Genomic DNA, 22,500 nt, shown 5'->3' with positions numbered 1-22,500 from the left:
GGTTGGGGGGTCTGTTTGGCCTTCTGGTTGGGGGGTCTGTTTGGCCTTCTGGTTGGGGGGTCTGGTTGGTCTTCTGGTTGGGGGGTCTGGTTGGTCTTCTGGTTGGGGAATCTGGTTGGCCTTCTGGTTGGGGGATCTGGTTGGTCTTCTTGTTGGGGGGTCTGGGCCTTTAGACAGACAGCGGTGCTTCCTCTTCCTCCACATTTGGAGGAAAGTCTTCCCACAGTCCTCGCAGCGCTGCCTTCCCTCTCCTCCTCTGGTCCTGGTCCTGGTCTGGTTCTGCAGGGCCCTGCCCCCCCCAGAGCTGTGGTGAGTCTGGATGTCTCTGGTCCTGGTCTGGTTCTGCAGGGCCCTGCCCCCTCCCAGAGACTTGTGGTGAGTCTGGATGTGCAGCTTCAGGTCCCGAGCGTGTCCGAAGCGTTGGCCACACAGACCGCATCCCGGCGCCGCGGCGTCCTGCAGGTGAGCTTTAATGTGGCGGGACAGGAAGCGGCGAGCCGTAAAGGTCCGGCTGCAGACCCGGCAGCTCAGGGCCGGCCCCCCCTCCGGTCTCTGGACCCTCGGCGGGTTCCGGACCCTCGGCGGGCTCCGGACCCTCGGCGGGCTGCGGTCCCGGCCATAGTCCTCGCTGTCCTCCGTCTCAGACGACACCACGGTGACCTCCGGCTCCGGCCTGGTGAGGACCGGGGCCAGAGCCAGGGAGCTGTAGGTGAACTGGATGATGTCAGCGGCGTCCAGGTCAGCCTGCGGGGGGTCTGGGTCCTCCTGGTCCTGGTTCTGGTTCTGGTTCTGGTCCTGGTTCTGGATCTGGGGGGGATCCTCTGGGTTACTCAGCAGCTGCTGCTGTGTGAAGGCGTCTGAAACAAAGAGAGAAATTAACTCAACAACTATTTACTCCAGTACCAGACAGACAGACAGACAGACAGGAAGACATACAGACAGGCAGGCACACAGACAGACAGGCAGGCAGACTGACAGACAGACACACAGACAGACAGGTAGCTTTACGTTACAGCAAACTGAACTACTGCTGCAGAACATGCAGACAGACTTCTCATCTGTCATCAACCTGCTCCTCACTCAGCATAGTGTGTAGTGTGTGCAGTGTGTAGTGTGTGCAGTGTGTAGTGTGTGCAGTGTGTAGTGTGCGCAGTGTGTGTGTGTGTGTGTGTGTGTGCAGTATGTAGTGTGTGCAGTGTGTAGTGTGTGCAGTGTGTAGTGTGCGCAGTGTGTGTAGTGTGTGCAGTGTGTAGAGTGTGTGCAGTGTGGAGTGTGTGCAGTGTGTAGTGTGTGCAGTGTGTAGTGTGCGCAGTGTGTGTAGTGTGTGCAGTGTGTAGTGTGTGCAGTGTGTAGTGTGTGCAGTGTGTGTGTGCGCAGTGTGTGTAGTGTGCGCAGTGTGTAGTGTGTGCAGTGTGTAGTGTGTGCAGTGTGTGCAGTGTGTGTAGTGTGTGCAGTGTGTGCAGTGTGTAGTGTGCGCAGTGTGTGTGTGTGTGTAGTGTGTGCAGTGTGTAGTGTGTGCAGTGTGTGCAGTGTGTGTGTGTGTGTGTGTGTGTGTGTGTGCAGTGTGTAGTGTGTGCAGTGTGTGGTGTGTGCAGTGTGTGTGTGTGCAGTGTGTGTGTGTGTGTGCAGTGTGTGTGTGTGTGCAGTGTGTGTAGTGTGTGCAGTGTGTAGTGTGTGCAGTGTGTAGTGTGCGCAGTGTATGTAGTGTGTGCAGTGTGTAGTGTGTGCAGTGTGTAGTGTGTGCAGTGTGTAGTGTGTGCAGTGTGTGTAGTGTGTGTGCAGTGTGTGCAGTGTGTGTAGTGTGTGCAGTGTGTAGTGTGTGCAGTGTGTGTGTGTGTGTGTGTGTGCAGTGTGTGTGTGTGTGGTGTGTGCAGTGTGTGTGTGTATAGTGTGTGCAGTGTGTAGTGTGTGTGTGTAGTGTGTGTGTGTGTGTGCAGTGTGTGGTGTGTGCAGTGTGTGTAGTGTGTGCAGTGTGTGTGTGTGTGCAGTGTGTGTGTGTGTGTGTGTGTGTGTGTGTAGTGTGTGCAGTGTGTAGTGTGTGCAGTGTGTGTGTGTGTGCAGTGTGTGTGTGTGTGTGTGTGTGCAGTATGTAGTCTGTGCAGTGTGTAGTCTGTGCAGTGTGTAGTGTGTGCAGTGTGTAGTGTGTGCAGTGTGTAGTGTGTGCAGTGTGTAGTGTGTGCAGTGTGTAGTGTGTGTAGTGTGTGCAGTATGTAGTCTGTGCAGTGTGTAGTGTGTGCAGTGTGTAGTGTGTGCAGTATGTAGTGTGTGCAGTGTGTAGTGTGTGCAGTGTGTGTGTGTGCAGTGTGTGTGTGTGTGTGTGTGTGCAGTATGTAGTGTGTGCAGTGTGTGGTGTGTGCAGTGTGTGTGTGCAGTATGTAGTGTGTGCAGTGTGTGGTGTGTGTAGTGTGTGCAGTATGTAGTGTGTGCAGTGTGTGGTGTGTGCAGTGTGTGTGTGTGTGTGTGGTGTGTGGTGTGTGCAGTGTGTGTGTGTGTGTAGTGTGTGCAGTATGTAGTGTGTGCAGTGTGTGTGTGTGTGCAGTGTGTAGTGTGCGCAGTGTGTGTAGTGTGTGCAGTATGTAGTGTGTGCAGTGTGTAGTGTGTGCAGTGTGTAGTGTGCAGTGTGTGTAGTGTGTGCAGTGTGTGTGTGTGTGTAGTGTGTGCAGTATGTAGTGTGTGCAGTGTGTAGTGTGTGCAGTGTGTAGTGTGTGTAGTGTGTGCAGTATGTAGTGTGTGCAGTGTGTACAGTGTGTAGTGTGTGCAGTGTGTAGTGTGCAGTGTGTGTAGTGTGTGCAGTGTGTGTAGTGTGTAGTGTGTGCAGTATGTAGTGTGTGCAGTGTGTAGTGTGTGCAGTGTGTGTGTGTGTGTAGTGTGTGCAGTATGTAGTGTGTGCAGTGTGTGGTGTGTGCAGTGTGTGTGTGTGTGCAGTGTGTGTGTGTGTGTGCAGTGTGTGTGTGTGTGTGTGTGTGTGTGTGTGTAGTGTGTGCAGTATGTAGTGTGTACAGTGTGTAGTGTGTGCAGTGTGTGTGTGTGTGTGTGTGTGTGTAGTGTGTGCAGTGTGTGTAGTGTGTGCAGTGTGTGTAGTGTGTGCAGTATGTAGTGTGTGCAGTGTGTGTGTGTGTGTGTGTGTGCAGTATGTAGTGTGTGCAGTGTGTGTGTGTGCGCAGTGTGTAGTGTGTGTGGTGTGTGTAGTGTGTGCAGTGTGTGGTGTGTGCAGTGTGTGTAGTGTGTGCAGTGTGTGTAGTGTGTGTGTGTGTGCAGTATGTAGTGTGTGCAGTGTGTAGTGTGCGCAGTGTGTGTAGTGTGTGCAGTGTGTGTAGTGTGTGCAGTGTGTGTAGTGTGTGTGTGTGTGTGTGTGTGTGTGTGTGCAGTGTGTGTGTAGTGTGTGCAGTGTGTGTAGTGTGTGCAGTGTGCAGTATGTAGTGTGTGTAGTGTGTGCAGTGTGTAGTGTGTGCAGTGTGTAGTGTGTGCAGTATGTAGTGTGTGCAGTGTGTAGTGTGTGCAGTGAGTGTGTGTGTGCAGTGTGTAGTGTGTGCAGTGTGTAGTGTGTGCAGTGTGTAGTGTGTGCAGTGAGTAGTGTGTGCAGTATGTAGTGTGTGCAGTATGTAGTGTGTGAAGTATTTAGTGTGTGCAGTGAGTAGTGTGTGTAGTGTGTACAGTATGTAGTGTGTGCAGTATGTAGTGTGTGCAGTATGTAGTGTGTGCAGTATGTAGTGTGTGTAGTGTGTGCAGTATTTAGTGTGTGTAGTGTGTGCAGTATTTTGTGTGTGCAGTGTGTGTAGTGTGTGCAGTATGTAGTGTGTGCAGTGAGTAGTGTGTGTAGTGTGTGCAGTGTGTGCAGTGAGTAGTGTGTGCAGTATGTAGTGTGTGTAGTGTGTGCAGTATTTAGTGTGTGCAGTATTTAGTGTGTGCAGTATGTACACACACACACACAGTGTGTAGTGTGTGCAGTATTTAGTGTGTACAGTGAGTAGTGTGTGTAGTGTGTAGTGTGCGCAATGAGTAGTGTGTGCAGTGAGTAGTGTGTGTACTGTGTGCAGTGAGTAGTGTGTGTAGTGTGTAGTGTGTGCAGTATTTAGTGTGTACAGTGAGTAGTGTGTGCAGTATGTAGTGTGCGCAATGAGTAGTGTGTGCAGTGAGTAGTGTGTGTACTGTGTGCAGTGAGTAGTGTGTGTAGTGTGTGCAGTGTGTAGTGTGTGCAGTGTGTAGTGTGTGCAGTGTGTAGTGTGTGCTGTATTTAGTGTGTTCAGTATGTAGTGTGTGCAGTGTGTAGTGTGTGCTGTATTTAGTGTGTTCAGTATGTAGTGTGTGCAGTGTGTAGTGTGTGCAGTATGTAGTGTGTGCAGTGTGTAGTGTGTGCTGTATTTAGTGTGTTCAGTATGTAGTGTGTGCAGTGAGTAGTGTGTGCAGTATGTAGTGTGTGCAGTGTGTAGTGTGTGCAGTGTGTAGTGTGTGCAGTGTGTAGTGTGTGCAGTATGTAGTGTGTGCAGTATGTAGTGTGTGCAGTGTGTGGTGTGTGTAGTGTGTGCAGTATGTAGTGTGTGCAGTGAGTAGTGTGTGCAGTGTGTAGTGTGTGCTGTATTTAGTGTGTTCAGTATGTAGTGTGTGCAGTATGTAGTGTGTGCAGTGAGTAGTGTGTGCAGTATGTAGTGTGTGCAGTGAGTAGTGTGTGCAGTGTGTAGTGTGTGCAGTATGTAGTGTGTGCAGTGTGTAGTGTGTGCTGTATTTAGTGTGTTCAGTATGTAGTGTGTGCAGTGAGTAGTGTGTGCTGTATTTAGTGTGTTCAGTATGTAGTGTGTGAAGTATTTAGTGTGTGCAGTGAGTAGTGTGTGTAGTGTGTACAGTATGTAGTGTGTGCAGTATGTAGTGTGTGCAGTATGTAGTGTGTGCAGTATGTAGTGTGTGTAGTGTGTGCAGTATTTAGTGTGTGTAGTGTGTGCAGTATTTTGTGTGTGCAGTGTGTGTAGTGTGTGCAGTATGTAGTGTGTGCAGTGAGTAGTGTGTGTAGTGTGTGCAGTGTGTGCAGTGAGTAGTGTGTGCAGTATGTAGTGTGTGTAGTGTGTGCAGTATTTAGTGTGTGCAGTATTTAGTGTGTGCAGTATGTAGTGTGTGTAGTGTGTAGTGTGTGCAGTATTTAGTGTGTACAGTGAGTAGTGTGTGTAGTGTGTAGTGTGCGCAATGAGTAGTGTGTGCAGTGAGTAGTGTGTGTACTGTGTGCAGTGAGTAGTGTGTGTAGTGTGTAGTGTGTGCAGTATTTAGTGTGTACAGTGAGTAGTGTGTGCAGTATGTAGTGTGCGCAATGAGTAGTGTGTGCAGTGAGTAGTGTGTGTACTGTGTGCAGTGAGTAGTGTGTGTAGTGTGTGCAGTGTGTAGTGTGTGCAGTGTGTAGTGTGTGCAGTGTGTAGTGTGTGCTGTATTTAGTGTGTTCAGTATGTAGTGTGTGCAGTGTGTAGTGTGTGCTGTATTTAGTGTGTTCAGTATGTAGTGTGTGCAGTGTGTAGTGTGTGCAGTATGTAGTGTGTGCAGTGTGTAGTGTGTGCTGTATTTAGTGTGTTCAGTATGTAGTGTGTGCAGTGAGTAGTGTGTGCAGTATGTAGTGTGTGCAGTGTGTAGTGTGTGCAGTGAGTAGTGTGTGCAGTATGTAGTGTGTGCAGTGTGTAGTGTGTGCAGTGAGTAGTGTGTGCAGTGTGTAGTGTGTGCAGTATGTAGTGTGTGCAGTATGTAGTGTGTGCAGTGTGTAGTGTGTGTAGTGTGTGCAGTATGTAGTGTGTGCAGTGTGTAGTGTGTGCAGTGTGTAGTGTGTGCTGTATTTAGTGTGTTCAGTATGTAGTGTGTGCAGTGAGTAGTGTGTGCAGTATGTGTAGTGTGTGCAGTGGTAGTGTGTGCAGTGTGTAGTGTGTGCAGTATGTAGTGTGTGCAGTGTGTAGTGTGTGCTGTATTTAGTGTGTTCAGTATGTAGTGTGTGCAGTGAGTAGTACAGAGAGACGCACATAGAGACACACACATACACACAGAAAAAACACACACACACACACACACACACACACACAGGTCTTCTAAACAGTTTTATTAGTATTAATATTAGAATTATTAGTATTATTATTAGGAGTATTATGTAGTGATGTGAACGTGCGTCTTACCAGCGGTGGGTTAGTATTATTAATATTATTATTAGTAGTATTATTAATAGCAGGTATGTGAACGTGCGTCTTACCGGCGGTGGGTCTGTGGAGCGCGCAGAGCAGCGCGTGCTGGCGGGAGATCACTTCCCGGTTCAGAGCCGCTTCTTCTTCGTATTTCTGGATCGTTTTCTCACAAAGTGCCAGAATGTCTTGGATCGCCGCGTGCAGCCGCTGACTGGCAAACACCCGGATGTTGTGGACCCGGGACATGTTCACACCGAGAGCCGGGACACAGGACAGGACGGGCAACTTCGCGGTGCTAACGGTGCTAACGGAGAAACAACAAACACCAGCACTTCCGGAGTCCTTCTGACCATTTCCTGAAGTCCTTCACAAATAAAATCACCGACTCAAAGTCCTGAAGTCCTTCACAATAAAAGCACCGAGTCAACGTCTAAAAGTTGGTTTTATAAAAATAAAACTAACAGAAAATAACAATAAAAAACACGAATGTCAATATTACTGAATTAGAAGCAGAAAAATCATTTTTTCTTTCTTTCTTTATTCCATTACATTATTGTGTATATTATGTATATATGTGTGTGTATGTATGTATATAGGTGTATGTATGTATGTATGTATAGCAGATATATATGCTTGGTGTTCTCTCAATGAGCTTCATGAGGTAGTCACCTGAAATGGTTTTACCTTCACAGGTGTGCTTTGTCAGGGTTCATTAGTGGAATTATTTCCCTTATTAATAAAAAAGCAAAGGGTGGCTACTTTGAAGAATCTAAAATATAAGACATGTTTTCAGTTATTTCACACTTTTTTGTTAAGTACATAATTCCATATGTGTTCATTCATAGTTTTGATGCCTTCAGTGAGAATCTACAATGTTAATAGTCATGAAAATAAAAAGGAAACACATTGAATGAGAAGGTGTGTCCAAACTTTTGGCCTGTACTGTATACATACTATATATAGTATTAATGATTTCTGAGAGTCCTTCAGAATAAAAGCAGAAACTCTTTTTATTAAGTGAACAGTCTTGATGAACAATAAAGAAGAAGAAGAAGAAGAAGAAGAAGAAGAAGAAGAAGAAGAAGAAGAAGAAGGTTTTCTTCACTGAGACGTTCCAGTTCCTGAAGTTTCTTCTTCTCTCACTTCCTTTTCTTCACAGACGTCTTTCTCCTGAAACACAACATTCACTCCTTTCAGTCCTCATGTTCCCTTAAAGGGCCGTACGGCTGTGAAACTACCTCAAAATCACCCCCAGGGGGTAATAACATAACACATGTCTGTAGCTAGTCCAGCGTTCTCTGGGACATGTTGTCATGGTAATCTAATGTCTCTGTAGCTTTAAACCAGCTACCGCTAACGGCTGGTTAGCTGCTAACGCTAGCTTTAAACCAGCTAGTGTGGTAAAAAATAAATGTTTTCAGAAACATGTTTCGGTGAACTATTTTAGTTCATCAATTAAAATCCGAACCGAGCGGTTCGGATTTTAATTGATGAACCGTACCACCCCTACTAGTGACGTTATCTGACATTAGGTGTTTCTGCTTCAGGAAAGTGGCGTGTATGTTTACGTGAAGTCATGAAGCAATGTTGGAAGACTCCCACCTCTACTATCCACTGCGCCATCAGCACCATGACAGCTACAGACGCATTAGATTACCATGACAACATGTCCCAGAGACCGACCACTTGGTACACATCTGTTATTCAGTCCCTCCAGAAAAACCCGATTATGCGATCGCATAATTCAACGCATAATCAGCCAAAGTCTGCATATTTATGCGCATAAATTGCCGATTTCCGCGCAAAATATTCAGGGCTTGCATGATTTCATAATCTCCGAATTTTCATTGCAACAAAAAGGTCCCATAATATATCTTAGCAGAAAGTTGAAAAATGAGCTTTCAATTTCATTGCATAAAATTGCATAAATATCATATTCCATCGCATTTTTTAAGAAAACGTGTCACATAATCAAGGATTTTTGCCCTCAAAAATCTCAAAAGAAACTCCACATTTTTCTGGAAGGACTGATTATTATTCCCCTGGGGTACTTAAACTCTGTGTTTACCCAGCATGCACTGCAGCGTAACCACGGAGCCCCTGGCTGTACCTGATTGGTCTCCCTCCGACGGCGCTGCGTCTCCGTGACGACGTAGAAGTCTTCCTCGGCCTTGGCGATCAGCTGATCAGAACTCTGGTCGGCCTCCTCCCGGCCCGCCTCGTCGTCTCGGCTCTGCTCGGACCGGCTCCGCTCCTTCAGACGGATCTCTCTCTGCCGGGCCTCCAGAACCTTCTCTCGCTTGGTCTCACGCTCAAACATCTGGATTACATCATAGAACAGCTGTTATTATAGATCTCTCTCTGCCGGTACTGTACTGGATGTTACAATACCGGTATGGAAGTCACAGTACTGGTATGGAAGTCACAGTACTGGTATGGAAGTCACAGTACTGGTATGGAAGTCACGGTACCGGTATGGAAGTCACAGTACTGGTATGGAAGTCACAGTACTGGTATGGAAGTCACGGTACCGGTATGGAAGTCACAGTACTGGTATGGAAGTCACAGTACTGGTATGGAAGTCACGGTACCGGTATGGAAGTCACAGTACTGGTATGGAAGTCACGGTACCGGTACGGAAGTCACAGTACTGGTATGGAAGTCACAGTACTGGTATGGAAGTCACGGTACCGGTATGGAAGTCACGGTACTGGTATGGAAGTCACGGTACCGGTATGGAAGTCACAGTACTGGTATGGAAGTCACGGTACCGGTACGGAAGTCACAGTACTGGTATGGAAGTCACGGTACCGGTATGGAAGTCACGGTACTGGTATGGAAGTCACGGTACCGGTATGGAAGTCACAGTACTGGTATGGAAGTCACAGTACTGGTATGGAAGTCACAGTACTGGTATGGAAGTCACGGTACTGGTATGGAAGTCACAGTACTGGTATGGAAGTCACGGTACTGGTATGGAAGTCACGGTACTGGTATGGAAGTCACGGTACTGGTATGGAAGTCACAGTACTGGTATGGAAGTCACTGTACCGGTATGGAAGTCACTGTACCGGTATGGAAGTCACAGTACTGGTATGGAAGTCACAGTACTGGTATGGAAGTCACGGTACTGGTATGGAAGTCACAATACCGGTATGGAAGTCACTGTACCGGTATGGAAGTCACTGTACCGGTATGGAAGTCACAGTACCGGTATGGAAGTCACAGTACTGGTATGGAAGTCACAGTACTGGTATGGAAGTCACGGTACTGGTATGGAAGTCACGGTACTGGTATGGAAGTCACGGTACTGGTATGGAAGTCACAATACCGGTATGGAAGTCACAGTACTGGTATGGAAGTCACGGTACTGGTATGGAAGTCACAATACCGGTATGGAAGTCACAGTACTGGTATGGAAGTCACGGTACTGGTATGGAAGTCACAATACCGGTATGGAAGTCACAGTACTGGTATGGAAGTCACGGTACCGGTATGGAAGTCACAATACCGGTATGGAAGTCACAGTACTGGTATGGAAGTCACAATACCGGTATGGAAGTCACAGTACTGGTATGGAAGTCACAGTACCGGTATGGAAGTCACAGTACTGGTATGGAAGTCACAGTACTGGTATGGAAGTCACAGTACCGGTATGGAAGTCACAGTACTGGTATGGAAGTCACAGTACTGGTATGGAAGTCACAGTACTGGTATGGAAGTCACAGTACCGTATGGAAGTCAACACCGGTATGGAAGTCACAGTACTGGTATGGAAGTCACAATACCGGTATGGAAGTCACAGTACCGGTATGGAAGTCACAGTACTGGTATGGAAGTCACAGTACTGGTATGGAAGTCACAGTACCGGGTATGGAAGTCACAGCACCGGTATGGAAGTCACAGTACCGGTATGGAAGTCACAACACCGGTGGAAGTCACAATACTGGTATGGAAGTCACAGTACCGGTATGGAAGTCACAGTACTGGTATGGAAGTCACAGTACCGGTATGGAAGTCACAGTACCGGTATGGAAGTCACAATACCGGTATGGAAGTCACAGTACTGGTATGGAAGTCACAATACCGGTATGGAAGTCACAGTACCGGTATGGAAGTCACAGTACTGGTATGGAAGTCACAGTACTGGTATGGAAGTCACAGTACTGGTATGGAAGTCACAGTACTGGTATGGAAGTCACAGTACTGGTATGGAAGTCACAGTACCGGTATGGAAGTCACAGTACCGGTATGGAAGTCACAGTACTGGTATGGAAGTCACAGGTACCGGTATGGAAGTCACGGTACTGGTATGGAAGTCACGGTACTGGTATGGAAGTCACGGTACTGGTATGGAAGTCACGGTACTGGTATGGAAGTCACAGTACTGGTATGGAAGTCACGGTACTGGTATGGAAGTCACGGTACTGGTATGGAAGTCACGGTACTGGTATGGAAGTCACAGTACTGGTATGGAAGTCACGGTACCGGTATGGAAGTCACGGTACCGGTATGGAAGTGGACTGGTATGGAAGTCACAGTACTGGTATGGAAGTCACAGTACCGGTATGGAAGTCACAGTACTGGTATGGAAGTCACAATACCGGTATGGAAGTCACAATATGGAAGTCACAATACTGGTATGGAAGTCACAGTACTGGTATGGAAGTCACAGTACTGGTATGGAAGTCACAGTACTGGTATGGAAGTCACAGTACTGGTATGGAAGTCACAGTACTGGTATGGAAGTCACAGTACTGGTATGGAAGTCACACACTGGTATGGAAGTCACAGTACTGGTATGGAAGTCACGGTACTGGTATGGAAGTCACAATACCGGTATGGAAGTCACAATACCGGTATGGAAGTCACAATACCGGTATGGAAGTCACAATACCGGTATGGAAGTCACAGTACCGGTATGGAAGTCACAGTACTGGTATGGAAGTCACAGTACCGGTATGGAAGTCACAGTACTGGTATGGAAGTCACAGTACTGGTATGGAAGTCACAATACTGGTATGGAAGTCACAGTACTGGTATGGAAGTCACAATACCGGTATGGAAGTACAACACTGGTATGGAAGTCAATACCGGTATGGAAGTCACAATACTGGTACGTCAACGGTATGGAAGTCACAATACCGGTATGGAAGTCACAATACCGGTATGGAAGTCACAGTACTGGTATGGAAGTCACAGTACTGGTATGGAAGTCACAGTACTGGTATGGAAGTCACAGTACTGGTATGGAAGTCACAATACCGGTATGGAAGTCACAGTACTGGTATGGAAGTCACAGTACTGGTATGGAAGTCACAGTACTGGTATGGAAGTCACAATACCGGTATGGAAGTCACAGTACTGGTATGGAAGTCACAGTACTGGTATGGAAGTCACAATACCGGTATGGAAGTCACAGTACCGGTATGGAAGTCACAGTACTGGTATGGAAGTCACAATACCGGTATGGAAGTCACGGTACTGGTATGGAAGTCACAATACCGGTATGGAAGTCACAATACCGGTATGGAAGTCACAATACCGGTATGGAAGTCACAGTACTGGTATGGAAGTCACAATACCGGTATGGAAGTCACAGTACTGGTATGGAAGTCACAATACCGGTATGGAAGTCACGGTACCGGTATGGAAGTCACAGTACTGGTATGGAAGTCACAATACCGGTATGGAAGTCACAGTACTGGTATGGAAGTCACTGTACTATAATAAGTGCTGAGTCATGTGTCTCACCGGGGAGTTGTCTGTGTAATAAGTGCTGAGTCATGTGTCTCACCGGGGAGTTGACTGTGTAATAAGTGCTGAGTCACGTGTCTCACCTGGGAGTTGTCTTTGTAATAAGTGCTGAGTCATGTGTCTCACCGGGGAGTTGTGTGTGTAATAAGTGCTGAGTCATGTGTCTCACCGGGGAGTTGTCTGTGTAATAAGTGCTGAGTCATGTGTCTCACCGGGGAGTTGTGTGTGTAATAAGTGCTGAGTCATGTGTCTCACCGCGGCCAGCAGACTCTTGTCGTTCTTCTGCAGCGTGGACAGACCGGAGCTGATCTCCAGCAGCGTGGCTCCGCCCTGCTGGGAGCCGCACGCCACAAAACGCCCATTGTCCTGGAGACGGAGGCTGTAGAGGGCCTCGTCACACACCTGGGGAACCATGGCAAATAAAAAATTTAAATAACACCTGTTTTCTGAACAAGCGGAAGAGGTTACTTTCGAAAAAAAAGCTCATAATGCTGGACTGGGTCGAGACCAACTTGAGTATTTGGCAAGACCAATGGCCGATGTCAACAACAACAAGGTGTCAACAACAACAAGGTGTCAACAACAACAAGAGGTCAACAACAACAAGGTGTCACAGGTTTAAAACCTCAACAGCCAGGCAAATGCTCCGGAACCGGCAGTCCAAAGACTAAAGGGAAGTTAAAGATCATAAACGTAGAAAAACACCTAAATCATGAGCAACTGAGTACCCTGTGAAGGACTACCCTGAGACTGAGTACCCTGACTGAGTACCCTGAGACTGAGAACCCTGTGACTGAGTACCCTGTGACTGAGTAACCTTAGAAGGAGTACCTTGAGACTGAGTACCCTGTGACTGAGTAACCTTAGAAGGAGTACCTTGAGACTGAGTACCCTGAGACTCAGTACCTTGAGACTGAGTACCCTGAGACTGAGTACCTTGAGACTGAGTACCCTGAGACTGAGTACCTTGAGACTGAGTACCCTGTGACTGAGTAACCTTAGAAGGACTACCCTGAGACTGAGTACCCTGAGACTGAGTACCCTGTGACTGAGTAACCTGAGAAGGAGTACCTTGAGACTGAGTACCCTGTGACTGAGTAACCTTAGAAGGAGTACCTTGAGACTGAGTAACCTTAGAAGGAGTACCTTGAGACTGAGTACCCTGTGACTGAATAACCTGAGAAGGACTACCCAGAGACTGAGTACCTTGAGACGAAGTACCCTGTGACTGAGTAACCTTAGAACGAGTACCTTGAGACTCAGTACCCTGAGACTGAGTACCCTGTGACTGAGTAACCTGAGAAGGACTACCCTGAGACTGAGTACCCTGAGACTGAGTACCCTGTGACTGAGTAACCTGAGAAGGAGTACCTTGAGACTGAGTACCCTGAGACTGAGTACCCTCAGACTGAGTACCCTGTGAAGGACTACCCTGAGACTGAGTACCTTGAGGCTGAGTACCCTGTGAAGGACTACCCTGAGGCTGAGTACCTTGAGACTGAGTACCCTGAGAAGAAGTACCCTGAGATTGAGTACCCTGTGAAGGACTACCCTGAGACTGAGTACCTTGAGGCTGATTACACTGTGAAGGACTACCCTGAGGCTGTGTACCTTGAGACTGAGTACCTTGAGAAGAAGTACCCTGAGATTGAGTACCCTGTGAAGGACTACCCTGAGACTGAGAACCTTGAGGCTGAGTACCCTGTGAAGGACTACCCTGAGGCTGAGTACCTTGAGACTGAGTACCCTGTGATGGACTAGGACTACCCTGAAACTGTGTACCTTGAGACTGAGTACCTTGAGAAGAAGTACCCTGAGATTGAGTACCCTGTGAAGGACTACCCTGAGACTGAGAACCTTGAGGCTGAGTACCCTGTGAAGGACTACCCTGAGGCTGAGTACCTTGAGACTGAGTACCCTGTGAAGGACTAGGACTACCCTGAGACTGAGTACCCTGTGAAGGACTACCCTGAGACTGAGTACCCTGAGACTGAGTACCCTGTGAAGGACTACCCTGAGACTGAGTACCTTGAGACTGAGTACCCTGTGAAGGACTACCCTGAGGCTGAGTACCTTGAGACTGAGTATCCTGAGAAGAAGTACCCTGAGATTGATTACCCTGAGACTGAGTACCCTGGGAAGGACTACCCTGAGACGTTGTACCTTGAGGCTGAGTACCCTGTGAAGGACTACCCTGAGACTGAGTACCTTGAGGCTGAGTACCCTGTGAAGGACTACCCTGAGATTGAGTACCTTGAGACTGAGTACCATGTGAATGAGTACTTTGTGAAGGACTACCCTGAGACTGAGTACCTTGAGACTGAGTACCCTGTGAAGGACTACCCTGAGACTGAGTACCTTGAGACTGAGTACCCTGTGACTGAGTTCCCTGTGAAGGACTACCCTGAGACTTAGTACCTTGAGACTGAGTACCATGTGAATGAGTACCCTGTGAAGGACTACCCTGAGACTGAGTACCTTGAGGCTGAGTACCCTGTGAAGGACTACCCTGAGACTGAGTACCCTGAGACTGAGTACCCTGTGAAGGACTACCCTGAGACTGAGTACCTTGAGACTGAGTACCTTGAGAAGAAGTACCCTGAGATTGAGTACCCTGTGAAGGACTACCCTGAGACTGAGAACCTTGAGGCTGAGTACCCTATGAAGGACTACCCTGAGGCTGAGTACCTTGAGACTGAGTACCCTGTGAAGGACTAGGACTACCCTGAGACTGAGTACCCTGTGAAGGACTACCCTGAGACTGAGTACCCTGTGACTGAGTTCCCTGTGAAGGACTACCCTGAGACTTAGTACCTTGAGACTGAGTACCCTGAGACTGAGTACCCTGTGATGGACTACCCTGAGACTGAGTACCTTGAGACTGAGTACCATGAATGAGTACCCTGTGAAGGACTACCCTGAGACTGAGTACCTTGAGGCTGAGTACCCTGTGAAGGACTACCCTGAGACTGAGTACCCTGAGACTGAGTACCCTGTGAAGGACTACCCTGAGACTGAGTACCTTGAGACTGAGTACCATGTGAATGAGTACCCTGTGAAGGACTACCCTGAGACTGAGTACCCTGTGACTGAGTTCCCTGTGAAGGACTACCCTGAGACTTAGTACCTTGAGACTGAGTACCCTGAGACTGAGTACCCTGTGATGGACTACCCTGAGACTGAGTACCTTGAGACTGAGTACCATGTGAATGAGTACCCTGTGAAGGACTACCCTGAGACTGAGTACCTTGAGGCTGAGTACCCTGTGAAGGACTACCCTGAGACTGAGTACCCTGAGACTGAGTACCCTGTGAAGGACTACCCTGAGACTGAGTACCTTGAGACTGAGTACCATGTGAATGAGTACCCTGTGAAGGACTACCCTGAGACTGATTACCTTGAGACTGAGTACCCTGTGAAGGACTACCCTGAGACTGAGTACCCTGAGACTGAGTACCCTGTGAAGGACTACCCTGAGACTGAGTACCCTGTGACTGAGTACCCTGTGAAGGACTACCCTGAGACTGAGTACCTTGAGACTGAGTAACATGTGACTGAGTACCCTGTGAAGGACTACCCTGAGACTGAGTACCTTGAGACTCAGTACCCTGTGACTGAGTACCCTGTGAAGGACTACCCTGAGACTTAGTACTTTGAGACTGAGTACCCTGTGACTGAGTACCCTGTGAAGGACTACCCTGAGACTTAGTACCTTGAGACTGAGCGTGGGGTCGTTCTGTTTGAACAGGATGTCCCAGACGTCCAACACACCGTCCATCTTTACCGTGAAGAACACGGAGGGACGCACCGGACTCCAGCAGGCGTCCATCAGGTAGGCCGTCTGGTACCTGATACCAGAGAGACAGGTTAGTAACATCAGGTAGACCATCTGGTACCTGATACCAGAGAGACAGGTTAGTAACATCAGGTAGACCATCTGGTACCTGATACCAGAGAGACAGGTTAGTAACATCAGGTAGACCGTCTGGTACCTGATACCAGAGAGACAGGTTAGTAACATCAGGTAGACCATCTGGTACCTGATACCAGAGAGAAAGGTTAGTAACATCAGGTAGACCATCTGGTACCTGATACCAGAGAGACAGGTTAGTAACATCAGGTAGACCATCTGGTACCTGATACCAGAGAGACAGGTTAGTAACATCAGGTAGACCATCTGGTACCTGATACCAGAGAGACAGGTTAGTAACATCAGGTAGACCATCTGGTACCTGATACCAGAGAGAAAGGTTAGTAACATCAGGTAGACCATCTGGTACCTGATACCAGACAGACAGGTTAGTAACATCAGGTAGACCATCTGGTACCTGATACCAGAGAGACAGGTTAGTAACATCAGGTAGACCATCTGGTACCTGATACCAGAGAGACAGGTTAGTAACATCAGGTATACCATCTGGTACCTGATACCAGAGAGACAGGTTAGTAACATCAGGTAGACCATCTGGTACCAGAGAGACAGGTTAGTAACATCAGGTAGACCATCTGGTACCTGATACCAGAGAGACAGGTTAGTAACATCAGGTAGACCATCTGGTACCTGGTACCAGAGAGACAGGTTAGTAACATCATGTAGACCATCTGGTACCTGATACCAGAGAGACAGGTTAGTAACATCAGGTAGACCGTCTGGTACCTGATACCAGAGAGACAGGTTAGTAACATCAGGTAGACCATCTGGTACCTGATACCAGAGAGACAGGTTAGTAACATCAGGTAGACCGTCTGGTACCAGAGAGACCTGATACCAGAGAGACAGGTTAGTAACAGGACAGGACAGAACAGGTAGAGACAGGACCTAGATCATTATCGTTGGTACAGTCTGGCAGGTTTCTACTGGTTCTTGGTCTCTAAATGTGTCCTACTTTGTCCACATGATGGCAGAGTCCCTGATGTCCTCGGACCAGATGCGGGCAGTCCAGTCCCCCACGGTCAGGAAGTTTTTGGGGAAGAAGGGGTTCCTATGCAGGGCGTAGACGGGTCCGTGGTGACCGTCGTACGAGCAGACGATCTTCTCCGCCGGAGTCTTTGCCTTCCTGTTACAGGACACGACTACGCCCTGCTCCGTCCCCACCAGGAACTTAGTCGGCTGCAGAGACACAGGACAGGGTTTACTATCTTAGACCCAGAGACAGAGACACAGGAAAGGGTTTACTACCTGAGACCCAGAGACAGACACACAGGACAGGGTTTACTAGCTTAGACCCAGAGACAGACACACAGGACAGGGTTTACTGTCTTAGACCCAGAGACAGACACACAGGACAGGGTTTACCATCTTAGACCCAGAGACAGACACACAGGACAGGGTTTACCATCTTAGACCCAGAGACAGACAAACAGGACAGGGTTTACTACCTTAGACCAAGAGACAGAGACACAGGACAGGGTTTACTATCTTAGACAAAGACACAGAGACACAGGACAGGGTTTACTACCTTAGACCAAGAGACAGAGACACAGGACAGGGTTTACTACCTTAGACCCAGAGACAGAGACACAGGACAGGGGTTACTACCTTAGACCCAGAGACAGAGATACAGGACAGGGTTTACTATCTTAGACCCAGAGACAGACACACAGGACAGGGTTTACTATCTTAGACCCAGAGACAGAGACACAGGACAGGGTTTACTACCTTAGACCCAGAGACAGAGACACAGAGACAGGGTTTATTATCTTAGCCACAGAGACAAAGGACAGGGTTTACTACCTTAGACCCAGAGCCAGACACACAGGACAGGGTCAGAGACAGAGACACAGAGAGACACAGAGACACAGAGATACAGAGAGACAGAGACACAGAGATACAGAGAGACAGAGACACAGAGAGACACAGAGAGACAGAGAAACAGAGACACAGAGAGACAAAGAGACACAGAGAGACAGAGGGACAGAAGGACAAGAGAGACAGAGGGACAGAGACACAGAGACACAGAGAGACAGAGACACAGGGACACTTACAGACACAGAGACACAGAGATACAGGGACACAGAGAGACACAGAGAGACACAGAGACACAGAGACAGGGTTTACTATCTTAGACACAGAGACAGAGACAGAGACACAGAGACAGGGTTTACTACCTTAGACACAGAGACAGAGAGAGACACAGAGAGACAGAGACACAGAGAGACAGAGAGACATAGAGACAGGGTTTACTATCTTAAACACAGAGACAGAGACACAGAGACAGGGTTTACTACCTTAGACACAGAGACAGAGAGAGACACAGAGACACAGAGACACAGAGAGACAGAGAGACAGAGAGACACAGAGACAGAGACACAGAGACACAGAGAGACAGAGACACAGGGACACAGAGAGACAGAGACACAGGGACACAGAGACACAGGGAGACACAGAGACACAGAGACACAGAGGGACAGAGGGACAGAGATACAGAGAGACAGAGACACAGAGACACAGAGAGACACAGAGAGACAGAGACACAGAGACACAGAGAGAGAGAGACACAGAGGGACAGAGAGACAGACGGACAGAGACACAGAGAGACAGAGACATGGTTTACTGCCTTAGACCCAGAGACAGAGACACAAAGACAGGGTTTACTACCTTAGACACAGAGACAGAGAGAGACACAGAGACAGAGAGACACAGAGAGACACAGAGACAGAGACACAGAGACACAGGGACACAGAGAGACACAGAGACACAGGGACACAGAGACACAGAGAGACATAGAGACACAGAGAGACACAGAGACAGAGACAGAGAGACACAGAAACACAGAAAGACAGAGAGACAGAGACACAGAGAGACACAGAGACAGGGTTTACTACCTTAGACACAGAGACAGAGAGAGACACAGAGACACAGAGACACAGAGAGACAGAGAGACAGAGAAACAGAGACACAGAGAGACAAAGAGACACAGAGAGACAGAGGGACAGAAGGACAAGAGAGACAGAGGGACAGAGACACAGAGACACAGAGAGACAGAGACACAGGGACACTTACAGACACAGAGACACAGAGATACAGGGACACAGAGAGACACAGAGAGACACAGAGACACAGAGACAGGGTTTACTATCTTAGACACAGAGACAGAGACAGAGACACAGAGACAGGGTTTACTACCTTAGACACAGAGACAGAGAGAGACACAGAGAGACAGAGACACAGAGAGACAGAGAGACAGAGAGACATAGAGACAGGGTTTACTATCTTAAACACAGAGACAGAGACACAGAGACAGGGTTTACTACCTTAGACACAGAGACAGAGAGACACAGACACAGAGAGACAGAGACAGAGAGACAGAGAGACACAGAGACAGAGACACAGAGACACAGAGACACAGAGAGACAGAGACACAGGGACACAGAGAGACAGAGACACAGGGACACAGAGACACAGGGAGACACAGAGACACAGAGAGACACAGAGGGACAGAGGGACAGAGATACAGAGAGACAGAGACACAGACACAGAGAGACACAGAGACAGAGACACAGAGACACAGAGAGAGAGAGACACAGAGGGACAGAGAGACAGACGGACAGAGACACAGAGAGACAGAGACATGGTTTACTGCCTTAGACCCAGAGACAGAGACACAAAGACAGGGTTTACTACCTTAGACACAGAGACAGAGAGAGACACAGAGAGACAGAGAGACACAGAGAGACACAGAGACAGAGACACAGAGACACAGGGACACAGAGACACAGAGACACAGAGAGACACAGAGACACAGAGACACAGAGACAGACAGAGAGACACACAGAAACACAGAGAGACACAGAGACAGAGACAGAGAGACACAGAAACACAGAAAGACAGAGAGACAGAGACACAGAGAGACACAGAGACAGGGTTTACTACCTTAGACACAGAGACAGAGAGAGACACAGAGACACAGAGACACAGAGAGACAGAGAGACAGAGACACAGAGACACAGATAGACAGAGACACAGAGGGACAGAGAGACACAGAGACACAGAGAGACAGAGACACAGAGAGACAGAGACACAGAGACACAGATAGACAGAGACACAGAGAGACAGAGACACAGAGACACAGATAGACAGAGACACAGATAGACAGAGACACAGAGGGACAGAGAGACAGAGACACAGAGACACAGATAGACAGAGACACAGAGGGACAGAGAGACAGAGACACAGAGGGACAGAGAGACAGAGACACAGAGGGACAGAGAGACACAGAGAGACAGAGACACAGAGACACAGAGAGACACAGAGAGACAGAGACACAGAGGGACAGAGACACAGAGAGACACAGAGAGACACAGAGAGACAGAGACACAGAGATAATGTCACCATGGTGGGCTCAAACTCCAGAGAGACGGCTCCTAAGGCTCGGTCCAGGTTTCCCTCTCGGCTCAGATCCAGAACCAGACGCTCAGTGGGCTCTGAGAGACGCCTCACATCCCACCACAGGACCTGGAGAGAGACACACTTTACCTGTCTGTCTGCCTGTCTGTCTCTCTGTCTGTCTGCCTGTCTGTCTATCTGTCTATCTACCTCTCTATCTGTCTATGTGTCTCTGTCTGTCTGTCTACCTGTCTCTCTGTCTGTCTGTACATGTCTGTCTGTCTGTCTGTCTGTCTGCCTGTCTCTCTGTCTGTCTGTCCATGTCTGTCTGTCCATGTCTGTCTGTCTGTCTGTCTGTCTGTCTGTCTGTCTGTCTGTCTCTCTGTCTCTCTGTATGTCTGTCCATGTCTGTCTGTCCATGTCTGTCTGTCTGTCTGTCTGCCTGCCTGTCTGTCTGTCTGTCTGCCTGTCTGTCTACCTGTCCGTCTGTAGAGGCAGAGAAGACATCTGTCCCTGTCTTGGACTGCAGCCAGATGATCTTGTAGACGGGGTCTCTGTGGCTCTGCTCCACCGAGGATGTCTCCACCGGCAGGCTGCCTCTCCGGGTGTCCCAGTACGCTGAAACAAACACGCCCACGGGTTCATAACATTCCACCGCAGGCTGTCTCCACCGAAACAAACACGCAGGGTTCTAACATTAGGCCTCTCCTCCGGGTGTCCCAGTACGCTGAAACAAACACGCCCACGGGTTCATAACATTAGGCTGTCTCCACCGGCAGGCTGCCTCTCCGGGTGTCCCAGTACGCTGAAACAAACACGCCCACGGGCTCATAACGTAAGGCTGTCTCCACCGGCAGGCTGCCTCTCCGGGTGTCCCAGTACGCTGAAACAAACACGCCCACGGGTTCATAACGTTAGGATGTCTCCACCGGCAGGCTGCCTCTCCGGTGGCCCAGTGCGCTGAAACAAACACGCCCACGGGTTCATAACGGTCTGCCTCTCCGGGTGTCCCAGTACGCTGAAACAAACACGCCCACGGGTTCATAACGTTAGGATGTCTCCACCGGCAGGCTGCCTCTCCGGGTGTCCCAGTACGCTGAAACAAACACGCCCACTAACCCAGACGGCTGATTATCGGCTCGGTGGGTCAGGACCTTTAAACTCTCCTTAAAAACCCAAACATAGCAGAGGAGATGCAGCCTGAGAGACAGACAGCTGTCAGTGAGACAGGTACCTACCTATCTGACCATTGTAGGCCCCTCCCACCAGAGTGTGAGGGTCTTTGGGGTTATACTCCAGACAGACAGCTGTCAGTGAGACAGGTACCTACCTATCTGACCATTGTAGGCCCCTCCCACCAGAGTGTGAGGGTCTTTGGGGTTATACTCCAGACAGACAGCTGTCAGTGAGACAGGTACCTACCTATCTGACCATTGTAGGCCCCTCCCACCAGAGTGTGAGGGTCTTTGGGGTTATACTCTAGACAGACAGCTGTCAGTGAGACAGGTACCTACCTATCTGACCATTGTAGGCCCCTCCCACCAGAGTGTGAGGGTCTTTGGGGTTATACTCCAGACAGACAGCTGTCAGTGAGACAGGTACCTACCTATCTGACCAGGTAGGCCCCTCCCACCAGAGTGTGAGGGTCTTTGGGGTTATACTCCAGACAGACAGCTGTCAGTGAGACAGGTACCTACCTATCTGACCATTGTAGGCCCCTCCCACCAGAGTGTGAGGGTCTTTGGGGTTATACTCCAGACAGACAGCTGTCAGTGAGACAGGTACCTACCTATCTGACCATTGTAGGCCCCTCCCACCAGAGTGTGAGGGTCTTTGGGGTTATACTCCAGACAGACAGCTGTCAGTGAGACAGGTACCTACCTATCTGACCATTGTAGGCCCCTCCCACCAGAGTGTGAGGGTCTTTGGGGTTATACTCCAGACAGACAGCTGTCAGTGAGACAGGTACTTACCTATCTGACCATTGTAGGCCCCTCCCACCAGAGTGTGAGGGTCTTTGGGGTTATACTCCAGACAGACAGCTGTCAGTGAGACAGGTACCTACCTATCTGACCATTGTAGGCCCCTCCCACCAGAATGTGAGGGTCTTTGGGGTTATACTCCAGACAGACAGCTGTCAGTGAGACAGGTACCTACCTATCTGACCATTGTAGGCCCCTCCCACCAGAGTGTGAGGGTCTTTGGGGTTATACTCCAGACAGACGAGTGGAGACGCCGGCTTCAGAGTCATCTCTGGCCGGTTGGGGTTCTCTG

At 48.9% G+C, this 22,500-nt stretch overlaps 2 protein-coding genes across 2 annotated transcripts in view; both read right to left on the bottom strand.

Moving 5' to 3' along the window:
• The window catches only part of LOC114551598 (serine/arginine repetitive matrix protein 1-like), a 6,601-nt gene extending 114 nt beyond the window's left edge, over window positions 1–6,487 (bottom strand). Inside the window, exons 1-2 of the mRNA XM_028572605.1 lie at window positions 6,212–6,487; window positions 1–857 (exon numbers count right to left, since the gene is read on the bottom strand). The exon at window positions 1–857 is cut by the window's left edge and continues 114 nt beyond it. Of these exons, the coding sequence (XP_028428406.1) occupies window positions 1–857; window positions 6,212–6,389 (1,035 nt within the window). The 5' untranslated portion in view covers window positions 6,390–6,487. The remainder of the gene's footprint in view (window positions 858–6,211) is intronic.
• A 648-nt stretch (window positions 6,488–7,135) lies between these two features.
• Window positions 7,136–22,500, bottom strand: part of dnai2b (dynein, axonemal, intermediate chain 2b) — a 26,545-nt gene continuing 11,180 nt past the window's right edge. The window contains exons 5-12 of the mRNA XM_028572607.1: window positions 22,384–22,497; window positions 20,705–20,844; window positions 20,233–20,355; window positions 16,787–17,010; window positions 15,613–15,748; window positions 12,156–12,302; window positions 8,254–8,463; window positions 7,136–7,313 (exon numbers count right to left, since the gene is read on the bottom strand). Of these exons, the coding sequence (XP_028428408.1) occupies window positions 7,245–7,313; window positions 8,254–8,463; window positions 12,156–12,302; window positions 15,613–15,748; window positions 16,787–17,010; window positions 20,233–20,355; window positions 20,705–20,844; window positions 22,384–22,497 (1,163 nt within the window). The 3' untranslated portion in view covers window positions 7,136–7,244. The remainder of the gene's footprint in view (window positions 7,314–8,253; window positions 8,464–12,155; window positions 12,303–15,612; window positions 15,749–16,786; window positions 17,011–20,232; window positions 20,356–20,704; window positions 20,845–22,383; window positions 22,498–22,500) is intronic.

This window comes from Perca flavescens, unplaced genomic scaffold (assembly GCF_004354835.1).
Source record: "Perca flavescens isolate YP-PL-M2 unplaced genomic scaffold, PFLA_1.0 EPR50_1.1_unplaced_scaf_20, whole genome shotgun sequence".
NCBI lineage: Eukaryota > Metazoa > Chordata > Actinopteri > Perciformes > Percidae > Perca > Perca flavescens.
This window is presented reverse-complemented; position numbering and strand designations above follow the sequence as displayed.